Source organism: Carcharodon carcharias, chromosome 14 (assembly GCF_017639515.1).
Source record: "Carcharodon carcharias isolate sCarCar2 chromosome 14, sCarCar2.pri, whole genome shotgun sequence".
Classification (NCBI taxonomy): domain Eukaryota; kingdom Metazoa; phylum Chordata; class Chondrichthyes; order Lamniformes; family Lamnidae; genus Carcharodon; species Carcharodon carcharias.
The window spans coordinates 18,175,850-18,192,164 of NC_054480.1; the positions used below are offsets into that span (position 1 = coordinate 18,175,850).

The window sequence follows — 16,315 nt, forward strand, 5'->3', positions numbered from 1 at the left end:
CCCGAGGTCCCGGCCTCCCCGCCAACCTTAAGGTTGGATGGGCAGGTCCATTAATTAGTTTAACGACTTTGTCAATGGCCTCAATTGGCCATTGACAGGTCAGCAGGCGTACAACTGATTCTGCTGAGCCCCCGCTTCCCTGAAAATTGAAATGGGGCGAGGTGACGTCGGGCGTTCATTTTACACGTTGGCGAGTGGGCCCCGCCCCCTCCCCACTCGCTGACCGAGAAATCCTGGCCCTAGTGACAAAGAGAATTTGCATTCAAAGAGGAAAATATGTATAAAGGAAGAGAAGGCTGTTGGTAAAAGGAGGAGGGATTCTAAGATCTAAAGCCTCTAGTGAGCCTCAAGTCTATCTGCAAGGATCCAGAGCTGAGAGAAACACATTCTGAATGCGACTGTCCAGGGTGTGCTTTGCCAGGGGTCTATTTAAATCTGTTTTTTACTCTTGCTTTACCGGGGTCTGACTGAGATATTAATTAGGGGTTTTTTGTAGTTATTATAGTAATTTTGTAGATATATATATGTGCTTATAATCTATCTTATATTAGTAAATGGTTAATTTAGTTTTATAAAAAACCCTTTGAGACTCGGTGGTCTTATTACTACCGAATTCAAATGCGTTATGACAGTTGTTTCAAATTTCCCTCTGGGATTTGAACAACTCAGCCTTTACCATCGGCTGTGTCATAATACACATCCTGTGAATGACATAAAAAAATAGATTGTTTTAGAGGAGAAAAGATGGAAGCAAGCTCAGGTGGAGGATAAACATCGGCGTGGACTGATTGAGCTGAACAGCCTGTTTCTGTGTTGTATATCCCTATGTATTCCTATGGAAAAATAAGACCAGCCAGTGCTATTAGGGTTGCCAATCCTCCAGGATTGGCCTGCAGTCTCCAGGAATTAAAAATTAATCCCCTGGACACCCTGTTATTGTCATTGTGGGTCTCAGAGGGTGCTTTTCATGATCCAGTCTCTGATACCGCTGGAGGCATGCCTGTTGATAAACGCTACATTTTATCGAACATTATACTAATTATGTACAGTACAGGCTTAGCACGAGGCTCTACATAGAACTATCTCACTCCATGCTGTTTTGTCATGTGCTCACTGATGTACATATTTAACATTAACCCTTTATATTACAGAGACTACTGAGAGCAAGTCCTGGAGGAAAAATCATGAATGCTTTTATTTTTCAATTGTAAAAATATTGCAGATGGAAAAGTAGGCTGTTTGACTGGCAGGGAAAGATGGTTGGAGGTGATTGTAACCTTCAAAAACTAGAGTTGGGTACCCAATTCCTATGCAGCTCTTGCGTATAATCTGACTTTGGGAATTTAAAGGTGGAGGAGAGGAACAGAATGACATTTACCAAGTTTACTTCCTATGCCAGACCTACAAATTAGCGAACATGAAGAAAAATATTTATATTGTGCTTGCCTTAAATTATCAACCAGTTGCGGCAGAACAGCTTAAAGTAACAGATACAGGGGGAGGTGATGGAGTAGTGGTATTGTCGCTGGACTAGTAATCCAGAGACCCAGGGTAATGCCCTGGGGGCCTGGGTTTGAATCACACCACGGCAGATGGTGGAATTTGAATTCGATAAAAAGCTGGAACTAAAAGTCTAATGATGACCATGAAACGATTGTCAATTGTTGTAAAAACCCATCTGGGTCACTAATGTCCTTTAGGGAAGGAAATCTGCTGTCCTTACCTGGTCTGGCCTACATGTGACTCCAGGCTTTTAAATGCACTTTGAGAACTAGGGATTGGTAATAAATGCTAGCCTTGCCGGCGATGCCCACATCCCATGACAGTTAACTGCCAAGCATTGTTGAAATTTAAACCAGGCAGCTTGATTCTGATTGGACAAAACATTGTCCTGGATTCTGGACACCCTGGACTGTCAGTCACAATCAATTGGTATATTCTCCATGACAACACCTCTACCCATCAGAATCCACTTGCCAACCAATCAGCACTCTCTTCTCATATACAGTATAAATATGTTGTTTCCCCTTAAATTATCCTGATGAGTGCAAGGTGAAAAGCTTTGACAAAAAAAGTCTCTTTCTTAGCAATACTGTTTTTAATGCCCCTCTGTCATACTACTTCCAGCCATTTGTATACAACAGATGGCCAACTATAATTATGTCTCAAAGGCAAAACAACTTTCCTGTTCAACTGCTGTGGGGAACGCTTCAATTCCCACTCTACAATCGAGCCATGTAACAACTATATTTAAAAAAAAAAATGGTCATCAATTATAATCAGCTCTCACTGTGGTCAGATTTAAATATTTTGCTCCCGTTATTTCCATTTCCTGGATGTGCTTAAAGAATGTCTCCTTATTGATTTCCTTTGTGGCCTTGAAAATAAATTACATTCATAATGTTAACAGATTCCCTGTAAGTCTTTCCATGGTTTGGTGCAATAGATGTAGGGCAGATTGCTGAGATTTCTGATGGGGATTAACAAGCCTTCATCTTCAATTCTTGCTCAGGGATCACTCAGGAGAAAATCGACCAAACCCGTACAGCAGTAGAGCAGCAAATGATTGTAGACATCAGAGAGGGTATTCAGACCGGCACTGATCTAAATGCAAGAGACGTGCAGGGAGCCACCTTGGTAAGTAGGATTGTCAAGATCTGATCCAGGTCAACTTTGAAGACCAGCCCTGCTATTGGATGAATCAGAAAGTAGCATTTCCCAAATGTGGGAGTCAAAGTCATGCTCTTCAAAACATCATTTAAAGTTTGTTTTAACTTTACAATTGTAGGAATGAAATCAGCTAAATATGAGGTGAGCATGCCTGAACTTTATGGGCTTATATCATACTCAATCCTAATACAGACATTGTCAACACGGTGTGCTATTAAGGCAGGTTAGCCTACATTTGGGCAGGCATTCTGACCTTAAAGACGCATTCTGATTTTCGCATGATGTTGAATTAAAGGTCAGTGGTTTGTTGTTGCCTGGATCTGTTTTGTGATTCTTTGTGGAAAGTGGTCACCACATTAGCCTTTCTTCATACATGTCTCGTCCGTCTCCTCTCCAACATTCTGGAAAAAGTAACATATATTCCGAGAGCATTTGTTTGGTTGAGCCTATCCACAACTTTCTTTTAAATCTGACATTAATTCTGAAATTAATTATCTGACATTGCCTCTTATGGAATACATATTGCCCATACTCCCCCTTTATGAATGTTTGGAGCAAATAATCGTTCAGGGTGTTACCAGCTTACCGTCATCCAATGCTCAGTCCCTCTTTGCATTTTTTTTAAGCTGTTCTCTCTTAGGTTCTGGCTTGACATTGTTCCGAGGGTTTGCTGTTAAGGTTCAGGAGTTTGTGGGTGTTACCTTTTAGATCACCGCTGTTAAAGATATTGTCTGAAACTTGCTTTCTGGGTTTCAAAGCCCTTCATAATTTGGAAATGAAGTACATGTGTTAAAGCAGCATTCCATAATGAAGATTAGCTCAGAGCAAAACAACTTGCAACATCTTGAAAACATGAGGCTTCAATGGCTATGAGGACAGCAACGCACAGAGAATGTTTCAGCATAATAAATTCTAGTACTCTTTAATATGTTTTAAGTGTACATTTTGTCCCATAATATAGTCACATTCTACTCTGGTGACTTAACACCACACGTGGAGTCACGCAACAACAACTAGCATTTATAGGGCAATGCTCTGAGGACCCTGGTTCAAATCCCACCAATGACAGTTGGTGAAATTTGAATCAATAAAAATCTGGAATTAAAAGTCTGATGATGATTGTCATAAAAACCCATCTGGTTCACTAATGTCCTTTAGGGAAGGAAATCTGCCATCCTTACCTGGTCTGGCCTACATGTGACTCCAGACCCACAGCAATGTGGTTGACTCTTAAATGCCCTCTGAACGTGGGTAATAAATGCTAGCCTAGCCAGCGAAATGAATGAAAAAAAATCCTTTACCTTAGGAAAATGTCACAAGGCAGGCAACCCTTTCTCTTACATATGTAACTCCCCTCCCTGTTGTTTTTTTTTCTCTGTGGGGAATTCTAGTGGTGAGTCTTTTCTAGAAAATGCAGTTGATGTGGATCATTATCCTCTTATTGCTTTGTAGGTCCGTGACCAGTTTGTTTAAGGTTTCTTTTTCTCTCCCCCTCAGCTACATGTGGTCGCTGCCAACGGTTACTACACAGTTGCTGAGCTGCTGCTTGAACATGGAGCCAAGATAAACATCAAGGACCAGGATGGCTGGGAACCACTGCATGCCGCTGCTTGCTGGGGTCAGGTCAGTTGCTGCCTACAATTTGGGACATTGGTACCTCGTGTGTGCATTGCTTAGAAAGAAGAAAAGAAAGAACTGCATTTATACAGCACCTTTCACAACCTCAGAATGTCCATTTACAGCCAATTAAGTACTGTTGTAATGTAGGAAATATGGCAGCCAATTTGCACACAGCAAGCTCCCTCAAATGGCAACGTGATAATGGCCAGATAATCTGTTTTAATGTTGTTGGTTGAGGGATAAGAATTGGGCAGGGCACTGGAGATAAGTCCCTTTGTCCTTCTTTTGAATTTTTTACAACCAACCGAGGGAGCAGACGGGGCCTCATCTTAATGTCTCATCCAAAAGATGGCACCTCTGACTGTGTAGCACTCCCTCCATGCTGCACTGAAACGTCGGCCCAGATTTTGTGCTCAGAGCTGTGGAGTGGGACTTGAACAAATAATCTTCTGACTCAGAATGAATATATTCTAAATGCTTGATGCCACCTCCACTTAGAAACAGTTCAAATCAAGAGGCCTTTACTTGTATCCCTGGACAATTAGTGCTCTAAATAACTAGAAAATTGTTCAACTTTAATTAAAGAACTAACCTATTTATACCAGAAGAACTGGGAAAAAAATAGGTTAGCTTCCCCAAATGCAGTGACACACACACACCATCATCATTTACAATTTGATGTACAATCATCACAGCATTTCTTTGATCAGCGGGGGGCTTGTTTTGAGTACTTTCAATGAGATCTATTCGGCAAACATCTTTGAGTGCAGCTGAGCACAAAGTAATGAGAATACATCCCTTTAGGAGTTACGCTTGGATCAAGAGACCCGTGAAAGTGAACAGGATGTGATCTGTTGAAGTACAATTCCATGTGGTGAGAATAAATACCATTGTCTTGGCACAGTGGCAGCAAGGCATATTGATTGGAGTCTGAGATTCTGATGTGGCACATTGCTGACCTGGGAACAAGGCAGTCTGTTATTGCACATTTCTTAGTGACCAGATGTGGAATAGCACTGATAGATGGTCAGTCACTAGTTTCCTGTCTGCATCTCCTCTACTTTAGCTAGAACGTGGTGCATGGGTTTGGGAGATCCAGAGAGTTGAAATGAGGAGAAGCTGTACAATAGTAGCTTTAACCAACAGTAAGACTAATATGTGACTGTTTGATTTTCAATCTCTTTCTACATTTGGACCTGCCTCGTCTTGCAAGCTATTTTCCACCATGCCTTATCTTCCGTCTGGAAGAGCAGTACCAATATAGATCAGTCATCTAACAAGGTCACTAAGATGGGAAGTACCAGAGTGTCTTCTACCTGAGGTAGAATGGGGCCTAACTGGGAAGTGCTAGATTTCCCCCAACTGAGGCTGTGAATCTGAGTGAAGGGCAGCTCCTGGATTTTTCCAAACTGGGTCACTTGGGGGTTTGCACCTTTTCCTTTGCTGGGGTTCGAGGAGAGGGTGCCCATGCCAGTGATTCTGTCCATTTGTGTCTGTCTTGTGGAACGCAGTAGAGAGACAGCCACTTTAAAAAGAGCTCATTTTAGGCTGTGATTAATAACCATCAATGAAACAGATAAATGTGCTAGGAATGGCAATGCATAAGGAGAAAATAAATTTTCACACTATCCCAAGGGATAATTGAACAACTCTGATTTGAAAAGTTGAGGCGAATTATGAAAGTGTCATAGTTTTTCATCTATTGAAACCCAAAAACTTTGTTTCCTTCTCTCTGCAGATGCAAATCGCAGAACTACTGACAGCTCATGGTGCAAGTCTCAACGCCAAGACACACTTGAAAGAGACGCCAATTGGTTAGTCACAGATGTAAGGTTGGCGCCATTTGCTTCGCTGAACTAGAGACAGATTAAGGCTAGGCCAAGGAGAGGGTCCGTGGCTTGAATTCTCATAGGAATATAGCTATTGCTAGAACAAAAAAGACAAAGATCTATCTGGTTCATTTTCCACCATCCTGGGTAGTGATATGATATAATGGAGTTGTTGACTAATCATGACAATCACTCCCTTTACTCCTGTTTAAAATTAATTAAAAATATCAATCATGCCTCTGTCACATTTTTGGCTCTCTCTGGTCTTCTTGTTCTAGATATGCTTTTGCTTTTTGTATTTTGGAGCACTTTCATTGGCTGAGTTTAGCTTCTTACAGCCTGGCGAGTATCTTTTTTGGCTCCACTGTTTGGTTAATGGGAATCTGCCCAGGATAACAAACAGAAATTCTTGCTTTTCTTCAGCTATGTAGTTTACCCTGTGTCTTCTCCTCCCCACCACTGCCTCTGAGGTCCTGCCACCAGCACCTGCCACCATACTGAAGCCGGGCAGGAAGCAGCCCCTTAAGAGCTGGGTGGCAGCCAGATCTCTCCACTAGTAACATTTTGCCCTATGATTCTAACCTCTTATTATATAAGATAATCTTGAACTTGCAAGTATATTCTGACGTTTTTTATTCATTCATGGGATGAATGATCATTTCACATTATTCATGAGATGTGGGTGTCACTGGCTAGGCTAGTCCCAGCATTTGTTGCCCATCCCTCATTGCCCTTGTTCAGAGAGAATTTAATCCTCATTGCTGTGGGTCTGGAGACCAGGTAAGAACAGCAGATTGCTTTTTACAACAATCAACAATGGTTTCATGGTCATTATTAGACTTTTAATTCCAGATTTTTTTGGAATTCAAATTCCACCATCTGCCGCAGTGGGATTTGAACCCAGGTCCCTAGAGCATTACCCTGGGTCCCTGGATTACTAATCCAGCGACAATACCACTGTGCCATCACCTCCCCACTGGGGTGTGGATTTCAGCACCACTAATTTGGCCCATGGGGTATAATTCACTCTGAGACTGAATGATCTCATCTGAACAACAGCAGCTTTACCAGTGCAATGCTCCTATAGTACTGGCACTGGAGTGTCAGCTGAAATTATGTAGGTTCAAAAATCTGCAGTGGGACTCAAACCCACAATCTCCAGATTCAGAGGCAAGAGAGCTGCCCACTCAGCTATGGCACAGGTAGAAAGGAGAAAACCTGAGATGAATCTTTAAATGATCCAGGGCTGTGCTATACTGGTCTGAAGTGGACTAATGATACATTTCCATTGTAGACCTCTGTGACGATGAGGAGTTCAAGGTTGCACTTCGACAGCTCAAGCATAAACATGAAAACATCCTGAAGTCACAGGGCAAGAACAAGTCATCTCTATGCAGGAGAACCTCTAGTGCTGGAAGCCGAGGGTTAGTATGTGCGCGCCTTTTAATCAAAGCTCTTATTCCATGGCAACACTCAGTCAAGTGATTAAACTGCACTTTGCCTTCCAAGGAAGTCACAGTCTTTGGTTCCTCAGTCACCTTGGATTCTCCCTTTCCTGGGCCCAGTTGGTCCTTGGTTGTAATATTAAAATAGCTCTTAGTAACGTTAATTGCTGGTTGCGAACAACCATTGATCTTAAATTGCTAATCAGCTCGATCAAGATGTATCCTCTCAAAGCAGGAGGATAATCCCTTCCATCTCTTTGCTCAAAGGTTTGTGAATCTTGGAACTGGGGCTGTGGCTGCTCAGTTAAAACAGAAGTCAATAGATTTTTGGATGCCAAAGGGATTAAAGGATAGGGGGACAGTGCAGGAAGATGGAGTTGTATTGATTGCCAAAGCAGACTCAAGAAGCCAAACGGCCAACTCCAGTTGCTATTTCGTATGTTCCAGTTGAGAGCACTGGACACTGCTCCACTGGGGAAAACATAAAGAAACCAACGAGAAACAGAAGTTAGGCTTACATAAGCCGACCTCTCTGGTGCTCTAGTTCTCTCAGCTAGCAACTGCATCTTGAACATAAGAGCATAAGGAATAGGAACATGAGCAGACCACACAACCCCTTACCATTCAATTCAATCATAGCTGACCTTCTACTTCAACTGCACTTCCCTTCCTGTTCCCCATATCCCGCAATTCCACTCCCCATATCCCGTGATTCCCTGAGAGATCAAAAATCTATCTACCCAAGTCTTGAATATACTCTGACTGAGCAATCGCAACCCCCAAATGAGGAGAATTCCAAAGATTCAAAATGTTCTGAGTGAAGATATTTCTCTTTACGTCAGTCCTAAATAATCAACCTCTTATCCGAAGACTGTGCCCCCATGTTCTCGATTCCCCAGCCAGGGGAACAACTTCTCAGTATCTACCCTGTCAAGCCCTTCTGAATTGAATCTGTTTCAATGAGATCACCCCTCATTCTTCGAAACTCCAGGCAGTATGGACTCAATCTACTCAGCCTCTCTTCATTGGACAACCCTCCCATCCAAGTAACCAATCTAGTGAACCTTGTTGTACCACTTCCAAGGCAAATATATCCTTCCTTGGATATGGGGTTGTATTTCATGGGGGTGGGGCGTTTTGCTCCCCCCGCCCCCCCCCACTGTTACAAGAGTTGGCCAGTAGCTGAAGTATATAGGAAAAAAAAATCCCACTGCACAGCGATAACACAGGCAAAACAGGCTGAGGGCACCTTGTGTGTGCAATCTGATTGGCTGGCAGGTCCAGCAGCGCCAGAACTGAGTAGTGGGCATTGATGGGACTGCAAGCAGGCCCACGAGGAACTTTAAAAACAAAAAAACTGCAGATGCTAGAAATCCAAAACAAAAACAGAATTACCTGGAAAAACTCAGCAGGTCTGGCAACATCGGCAGAGAAGAAAAGAGTTGACGTTTCGAGTCCTCATGACCCTTCGACAGAACTTGAGTTCGAGTCCAAGAAAGAGTTGAAATATAAGCTGGTTTAAGGTGTGTGTGTGGGGGGCGGAGAGATAAAGAGAGGTGGAGGGGGGGGTGGGGGGGCGGTGTGGTTGTAGGGACAAACAAGCAGTGATAGAAGCAGATCATCAAAAGATGTCAACAACAATAGTACAAAAGAACACATGGGTGTTAAAGTTAAAGTTGGTGATATTATCTAAACGAATGTGCTAATTAAGAATGGATGGTAGGGCACTCAAGGTATAGCTCTAGTGGGGGTGGGGAGAGCATAAAAGATTTAAAAAAAAAAATTTTTTTAAATAATGGAAATAGGTGGGAAAAGGAAAATCTTTATAATTTATTGGAAAAAAAAGGAAGAGGGAAACAGAGAGGGGGTGGGGATGGGGGAGGGAGCTCACGACCTAAAGTTGTTGAATTCAATATTCAGTCCGGAAGGCTGTAAAGTGCCTAGTCGGAAGATGAGGTGTTGTTCCTCCAGTTTGCGTTGGGCTTCACTGGAACAATGCAGCAAGCCAAGGACAGACATGTGGGCAAGAGAGCAGGGTGGAGTGTTAAAATGGCAAGCGACAGGGAGGTTTGGGTCATTCTTGTGGACAGACCACAGGTGTTCTGCAAAGCGGTCGCCCAGTTTACGTTTGGTCTCTCCAATGTAGAGGAGACCACATTGGGAGCAACGAATGCAGTAGACTAAGTTGGGGGAAATGCAAGTGAAATGCTGCTTCACTTGAAAGGAGTGTTTGGGTCCTTGGACGGTGAGGAGAGAAGAAGTGAAGGGGCAGGTGTTGCATCTTTTGCGTGGGCATGGGGTGGTGCCATAGGAGGGGGTTGAGGAGTAGGGGGTGATGGAGGAGTGGACCAGGGTGTCCCGGAGGGAGCGATCCCTACGGAATGCCGATAGGGGGGGTGAAGGGAAGATGTGTTTAGTGGTGGCATCATGCTGGAGTTGGCAGAAATGGCGGAGGATGATCCTTTGAATGCGGAGGCTGGTGGGGTGATAAGTGAGGACAAGGGGTCCCATCTCCCGCGCATCCGCCCTCACGCCTTCTCCTCCCTCCCAGAAACATGATAGGGTCCCCCTTGTCCTCACTTATCACCCCACCAGCCTCCGCATTCAAAGGATCATCCTCCGCCATTTCCGCCAACTCCAGCATGATGCCACCACCAAACACATCTTCCCTTCACCCCCCTTATCGGCATTCCGTAGGGATCGCTCCCTCCGGGACACCCTGGTCCACTCCTCCATCACCCCCTACTCCTCAACCCCCTCCTATGGCACCACCCCATGCCCACACAAAAGATGCAACACCTGCCCCTTCACTTCCTCTCTCCTCACCGTCCAAGGACCCAAACACTCCTTTCAAGTGAAGCAGCATTTCACTTGCATTTCCCCCAACTTAGTCTACTGCATTCGTTGCTCCCAATGTGGTCTCCTCTACATTGGAGAGACCAAACGTAAACTGGGTGACCGCTTTGCAGAACACCTGTGGTCTGTCCGCAAGAATGACCCAAACCTCCCTGTCGCTTGCCATTTTAACACTGCACCCTGCTCTCTTGCCCACATGTCTGTCCTTGGCTTGCTGCATTGTTCCAGTGAAGCCCAACGCAAACTGGAGGAACAACACCTCATCTTCCGACTAGGGACTTTACAGCCTTCCAGACTGAAAATTGAATTCAACAACTTTAGGTCGTGAGCTCCCTCCCCCATCCCCACCCCCTTTCTGTTTCCCCCTTCCTTTTTTTTCCAATAAATTATAAAGATTTTCCTTTTCCCACCTATTTCCATTATAAAAAAAACCCCCCCACTAGAGCTATACCTTGAGTGCCCTACCATCCATTCTTAATTAGCACATTCATTTAGATAATATCATCAACTTCAACTTTAACACCTATGTGTTCTATTGTACTATTGTCGTTGACATCTTTTGATGATCTGCTTCTATCACTGCTTGTTTGTCCCTACAACCACACCCCCCCCCCCACCTCTCTCTCTCTCTATCTCTCTGCCCCCCACACACACACCTTAAACCAGCTTATATTTCAACTCTTTCTTGGACTCGAATTCAAGTTCTGTCGAAGGGTCATGAGGACTCGAAACGTCAACTCTTTTCTTCTCCGCCGATGCTGCCAGACCTGCTGAGTTTTTCCAGGTAATTCTGTTTTTGTTCCACGAGGAACTTTGATGGATCCCAGAACCAGGTAAGTCCCAGGCTTTAAGGGTGGGGAGAGATTGGATAGCCTAGGGAGGTGTGGGGGTGGGGGAGGCGGGCAGCCTTGAACACCACGTTGGGGGACCAACAAAGGTGGGGGGGGGGGGTAACATCTTTTGGGGGGGGGGGGGTTGATGCCCCCGAGGCACAAAGGTCACATGCCCTCCACCAAATGCTGTGCCCCTCCCTTCCTTCCCACCTTGCCAAAAATATTTTTTGAAGGTTCAAAAGCGGGTTCCTCACTTATGCCCGACTATTTTATGGCATGGGCTGCATGAAATATGGATCAATTAGCTTGGTAACCAGCTCAATTACCTACTAAATGTTTTTTTTAAAGTGGTGGGCTCCCTGCCGGTTTCAGCATCCACCCAACCACCATATTATGAGAATGGGGCCGGGGCGTGGGCAGGAAGGCTTGCAACCCCTCGTATTTTACATGCCCCAAGCCAAAAACGCCCGGTGGGGGAGGTGCGGGTGTGGAGGTGGGGAGCAGGCAGGTGCGGTGGTGTAAAATGTAAAAATCGAGGCCATGGAAATCAAGCGGTGCGCAAGACCACCTGCGTATCCCGTATCTCTGCTACTTTCCCTGACACGTTATTCGAGATGTTTTCCACTTTACGCATGAGGAAATTGCTTCTGGTAGGTGTGTTTTTAATCACTTGTCTGGCCTCTTTAATCTACTTCAGGATGTGTGTTACCAGTATTCAGGTTTCACTTTATCGTACCCAAGGGAGGGTGAATGATGTTTTCAATGGATTTGCTCTTGCTTTAAATTATCTCTCTTCCCTTTGTTCGAATGGCATCTCCTTGGAAAATCCTTGACTGAGACAGCCCGTCTCCAGGGGTCTGTGAAATCAGCTGTCAGGTTGTAAGTCGGAAACAGCCCGAGGATGATGCTCCCTCTCATTTCCCCTCCTTCCTGCAGCAAAGTAGCTGATCTCCCCCTCCCGTCAGGTTAACAGTGCTGATACCTTTATGCCCTGTGTCTGATTTTCCTTGACATGATCACTCACTGTTGGATTTACCTACCTTTTTATAATTGTCGGCTCTGTCGGGAACTCAGCCAGCAACAGACTTGCCCCTGAGTCAGAAGATTATGGGTTCAAGTCCCGCTCCAGAGACCTCAGGCTAAGGGAGCACTGCACCGTCAGATGAGACGCTCAGCTGAGGCTCCATCTGCCCTCGCGTGCGGAAATGATTCCATGGCATCATTCTAAATAGAGCAAGAAAGTTCTCCCCGGCCCACGGGCCCATATTTATCCCTCAGCCAACGTTGCCAAGAACAAAAGAAAATTACCGTGGATGCTGATAATCTGATATAAAGACAGAAAATGCTGTCAATTATCACAGAAGTCCTATAATCTGATCGCTAACTCATTGATTTTTGTGGGGCCTTGCTGTGCGCAAATGGCTGTTGTGTTTTCTCACTGGCTGTAGTGTGATTTGGAACATCCCGAGGTTGTGAAAGGAGCTATATAAATAAAAGCATTTCTTTCCCTTTTATACCCAGAAGGAAAAGCAGTTCGGACCAGTACTCTTATTTCCCAATTTTACTGGTGCTCCATTTTAAGGTGTACAAGACCAGTTCGGACCAGATTTCTTATTTCCCAGTTTTATTGTTTTTTCCCTTCTGGGTTCTAATATATTTTTTCCCAATTCTGTGGGTAAAGGCCGTGTACTAATTTGCCACTCGAGGAACTGTGGAGTCTGGATGCTGAGCAGTGAGGGCCACAGTTGGCCTGGGCTCCAGACGCCAGGTTGGGAGGGGGAAAAAAAGCAACAAATGTTCCTGATCCTCATCGCTGCCTAAAGACCTGTCCTTGAGTGCGTGTGTGTGTGAGAGTGTGTGTCAAATATGATCAGGATCTGACTTGGCTTCACGGTCAAATAGTAATGTCTCACGAAAAGGTACTCATAGCAGCACTACACCACACGGACTGCAGCAGTTCAAGAAGGCAGCTTCACCACCACCTTCTCAAGGGCAATGAGGGATGGGCAATAAATGCTGGCCTAGCCAGCAACGCCCACATCCCATTTAAAAAAAAAGAATTTAAAAAAAGGTTATTGTCACTCTGTGTCATTCTATGTAATCCAGGGCCATCAACATCATCAGGCTCACCTGTAGAACAGTGGAATGCGAAATAAGACTGTCTACTCTTCCCAAAGGTATGCCTTAGTCTCACACGAAGAACAACGACCCCCTGTGTGAAATATTCCATATCCCACTCCGCCATCCCGCAGCCTGTGTGAAAAACATAATTTCCAATTTATGCATGGAGGATTGGTAAAATATGGCAAACCTGACTAAACCGCAGCTTGCAAGCTGCACGTTTTTACACGTTAAGTGCGGCTCAACTCAATGACCCAGAGGGCAGAGCAGACTTACGCAGGGAGCAGCACACTGGAGAGGGCAAATTCATTCTTTCATGGGATGTGGCCATTGCTGGCAAGGCCAGCATTTTGTTGCCCATCCCCATTTGCCCTTGCTGGGCATGTTTCGGAGGGCTGTTAAGAGTCAGCCACATTGCTGTGGATCTGGAGTCACGTGTAGGCCAGAGCAGGTGAGCACGGCAGGTCCCCTTCCCTAAAGGGGCATTAGTGAACCAGATGGGTTTTTACAACAATCGATGCTAGTTTCATGGTCGCCAGATTTATTAATTAAATTTAATTTCCGCCAGCTGCTGTGGTGGGATTTGTACCCTTGTCCCCAGCGCATTAACCTGGGCCTCTGGATTAATAGTTCAGTGACATTACCATTACCCCACTATCTTCCTGTCGCAATGCAGTGAATGGGGTAGGAGGGACAATCAAACAATTGGTGGAGTGGCCTTGCACTCTCATGTGAATGTAGCAGGTTGATTGGCGTTTTTGTTAGTCGTTCGTTCATTGGTTAACAATTTAGTTAACGAAATGCCTGCCAGTCCTTTGCGGCGAGCTAAACACAATGCATTTCTTGTCAAAAGCAGTGGACGTTCAGGCAGCAGAAGCAGGGCACTAAGTCTCTCCTCAACTGCATGCAAGTTTGTAAGCAGAGGGCTGCTGAAGGAGAAAGTTGGTGTTGAGCTGGAGGTTGGTGCAGAGGTTAAAGCTGAACTTGCGAAGGAATGCTGAATTGCAGGAAGACAAGCTACATTGGGCAGGGAGATAAATAAATACATATACTCGTAAACATTCTCATATACATATACTTTTTATACTGTCTGCACTTACATCTTTGTTAAACATATATCCTCTCAAGTGTGTGCACTAGTAATAAAAATGTGTCTGTAAAGGTTGTCCATGTCTAGCAGCTCTTGAATGTCTGAAGATTATCGTACTTGGCTCTAAAGTTCAGAAAGTTTGGCCACCCTTGGAATATGGAATGCCCAGTCAGAAACATCACTACAAGGAGAATTCATAACCACTCTTAAAAAGAAAGTGGATAGACATTTGAAAAGTGTCAGGGACAGAATTTGTTCTTTTACTATTGTCCATGATCAAAGTGTTTGTATGTGAGATGTGTGTGTTTTCTCACCCTCAGAATGCGTGTCCCTATTGAAATAATTCCAGCAGCAAGCTTTTTTTTTGGGAGTTTTAAAATAAGGAATGTTAGTTATTATCCCACATTGCCCCAGATGTTTAAACCACAACGTCTCACACACACTATCAATCTCACAAAGATTAGACACAGGTGAAAAAGAAATATATTTACAACTTGGGATTATTTCAGACTCTTGTGGTAAGCCTGTAGTTTCTTAGATGAGTTGATGCTTTGGCCAGAGTGAATATCTTGAAAAGCAGAGGATTCTCAGTAAGCTATGAGGCTTCTTGTAGTTTAGTTGCTAGGAGGTGTTACTCACAATAAGTGTTTGTCATGGAAGGAGTACAAGCTAGTCTTTTACCTCAAGCTGGTTTATTCTCAAGACAGCTCTGCAGTGTAGCAGACTCTCCCAGTACCTTCCACACTGTAGTGTTACAGCTGTACCCATTATAGGTGAGCCAATGCCAATCACCTGTTTTAACAAGGCAATTGTCTTTAACAATGTAATAGTCAGTCAACAAGATTGCTACTGGACCCTGACAATGCAATTACTGATACATTGACAGGAGGTTGGTTTTCAGGTGAACTTGAAGTTGGAACAGGTTAGAGAGAGTCCTCCCTTTTTCAAGGTATTGCTATTTATTACCTTGGCTGCTTGGTTGACTGCAACTGGTTCAATGGCTTAAAGCTGGTGTCTCCGTCTCTGCAGAGCTGATTCTTGCTGTTTTAAAGACGGCAACAAACGTGGCTGTCTCACCCGTGTGACTTGTTAAAAGTACAAAGACCTTTCCCAGTTAAGGTGGTGTGTTAGGCTGATAAACGTGCTGTGTTGTGGCTTTTCACACTGTGAGAGTTTGAGACAGCCAAAGTCTTTGTGTTTGGATAAGGAGACATCACAATATAATGAAAGGCCGATGGGACCCATTTCACATTTGTTTAACGCCCATTGAGTTTTGATGTTCTGGGTGAAACATGGAGACGGGTTGTCTGCAAACCCCATTGTCTGTCTGTAAATTTCGGTTGATGTTTGATCAGGCATTTGCTGCAGACTCTACTGTCTACGGTTCAAATGCCAAAAGATGGCTGCAGCCATCTTAACAACTTTTGTTTACAATATAGCTTTAAAATGTGTAAAAGCAAAAAAACTGCGGATGCTGGAAATCCAAAATAAAAATAAAAATACCTGGAAAAACTCAGCAGGTCCGGCAGCATCTGTGGCGAGGAACATGGTTAATGTTTCGAGTCCGTATGACTCTTCAACAGAAAATTTGTAGTCTTTTCGTGCCCTGAATGGGGCGTGACAACAGGGAAAAACCTTAGCACATGTGGTGAATGGGATGAATGGATAGTTCTTTCAGAGAGAGCTGACATAGCACAATGGCCTCCTCCTGTCCTGCACTTGAATTCTAAAGGATTGCCACACCTCAACCAAGGAGTGAGCTGCTCTCATCACACACAGGGTGACCAACTCTCTCAGAGAAACTTGAGGGGCTCTCCGACATTGGGGCTCATTAGAGTGGGGTGAGAGCGG

The 16,315-nt window shown here is 44.4% G+C and overlaps 1 protein-coding gene across 3 annotated transcripts in view; it reads left to right on the top strand.

Moving 5' to 3' along the window:
* Positions 1-16,315, top strand: part of LOC121287477 (protein phosphatase 1 regulatory inhibitor subunit 16B-like) — a 150,169-nt gene that overhangs the window by 127,173 nt on the left and 6,681 nt on the right. For all 3 annotated transcript variants that reach the window (XM_041205403.1, XM_041205402.1, XM_041205401.1), the window contains 4 exons: positions 2,513-2,637; positions 4,168-4,293; positions 6,029-6,104; positions 7,414-7,543. In XM_041205403.1, the coding sequence (XP_041061337.1) occupies positions 2,513-2,637; positions 4,168-4,293; positions 6,029-6,104; positions 7,414-7,543 (457 nt within the window). The remainder of the gene's footprint in view (positions 1-2,512; positions 2,638-4,167; positions 4,294-6,028; positions 6,105-7,413; positions 7,544-16,315) is intronic.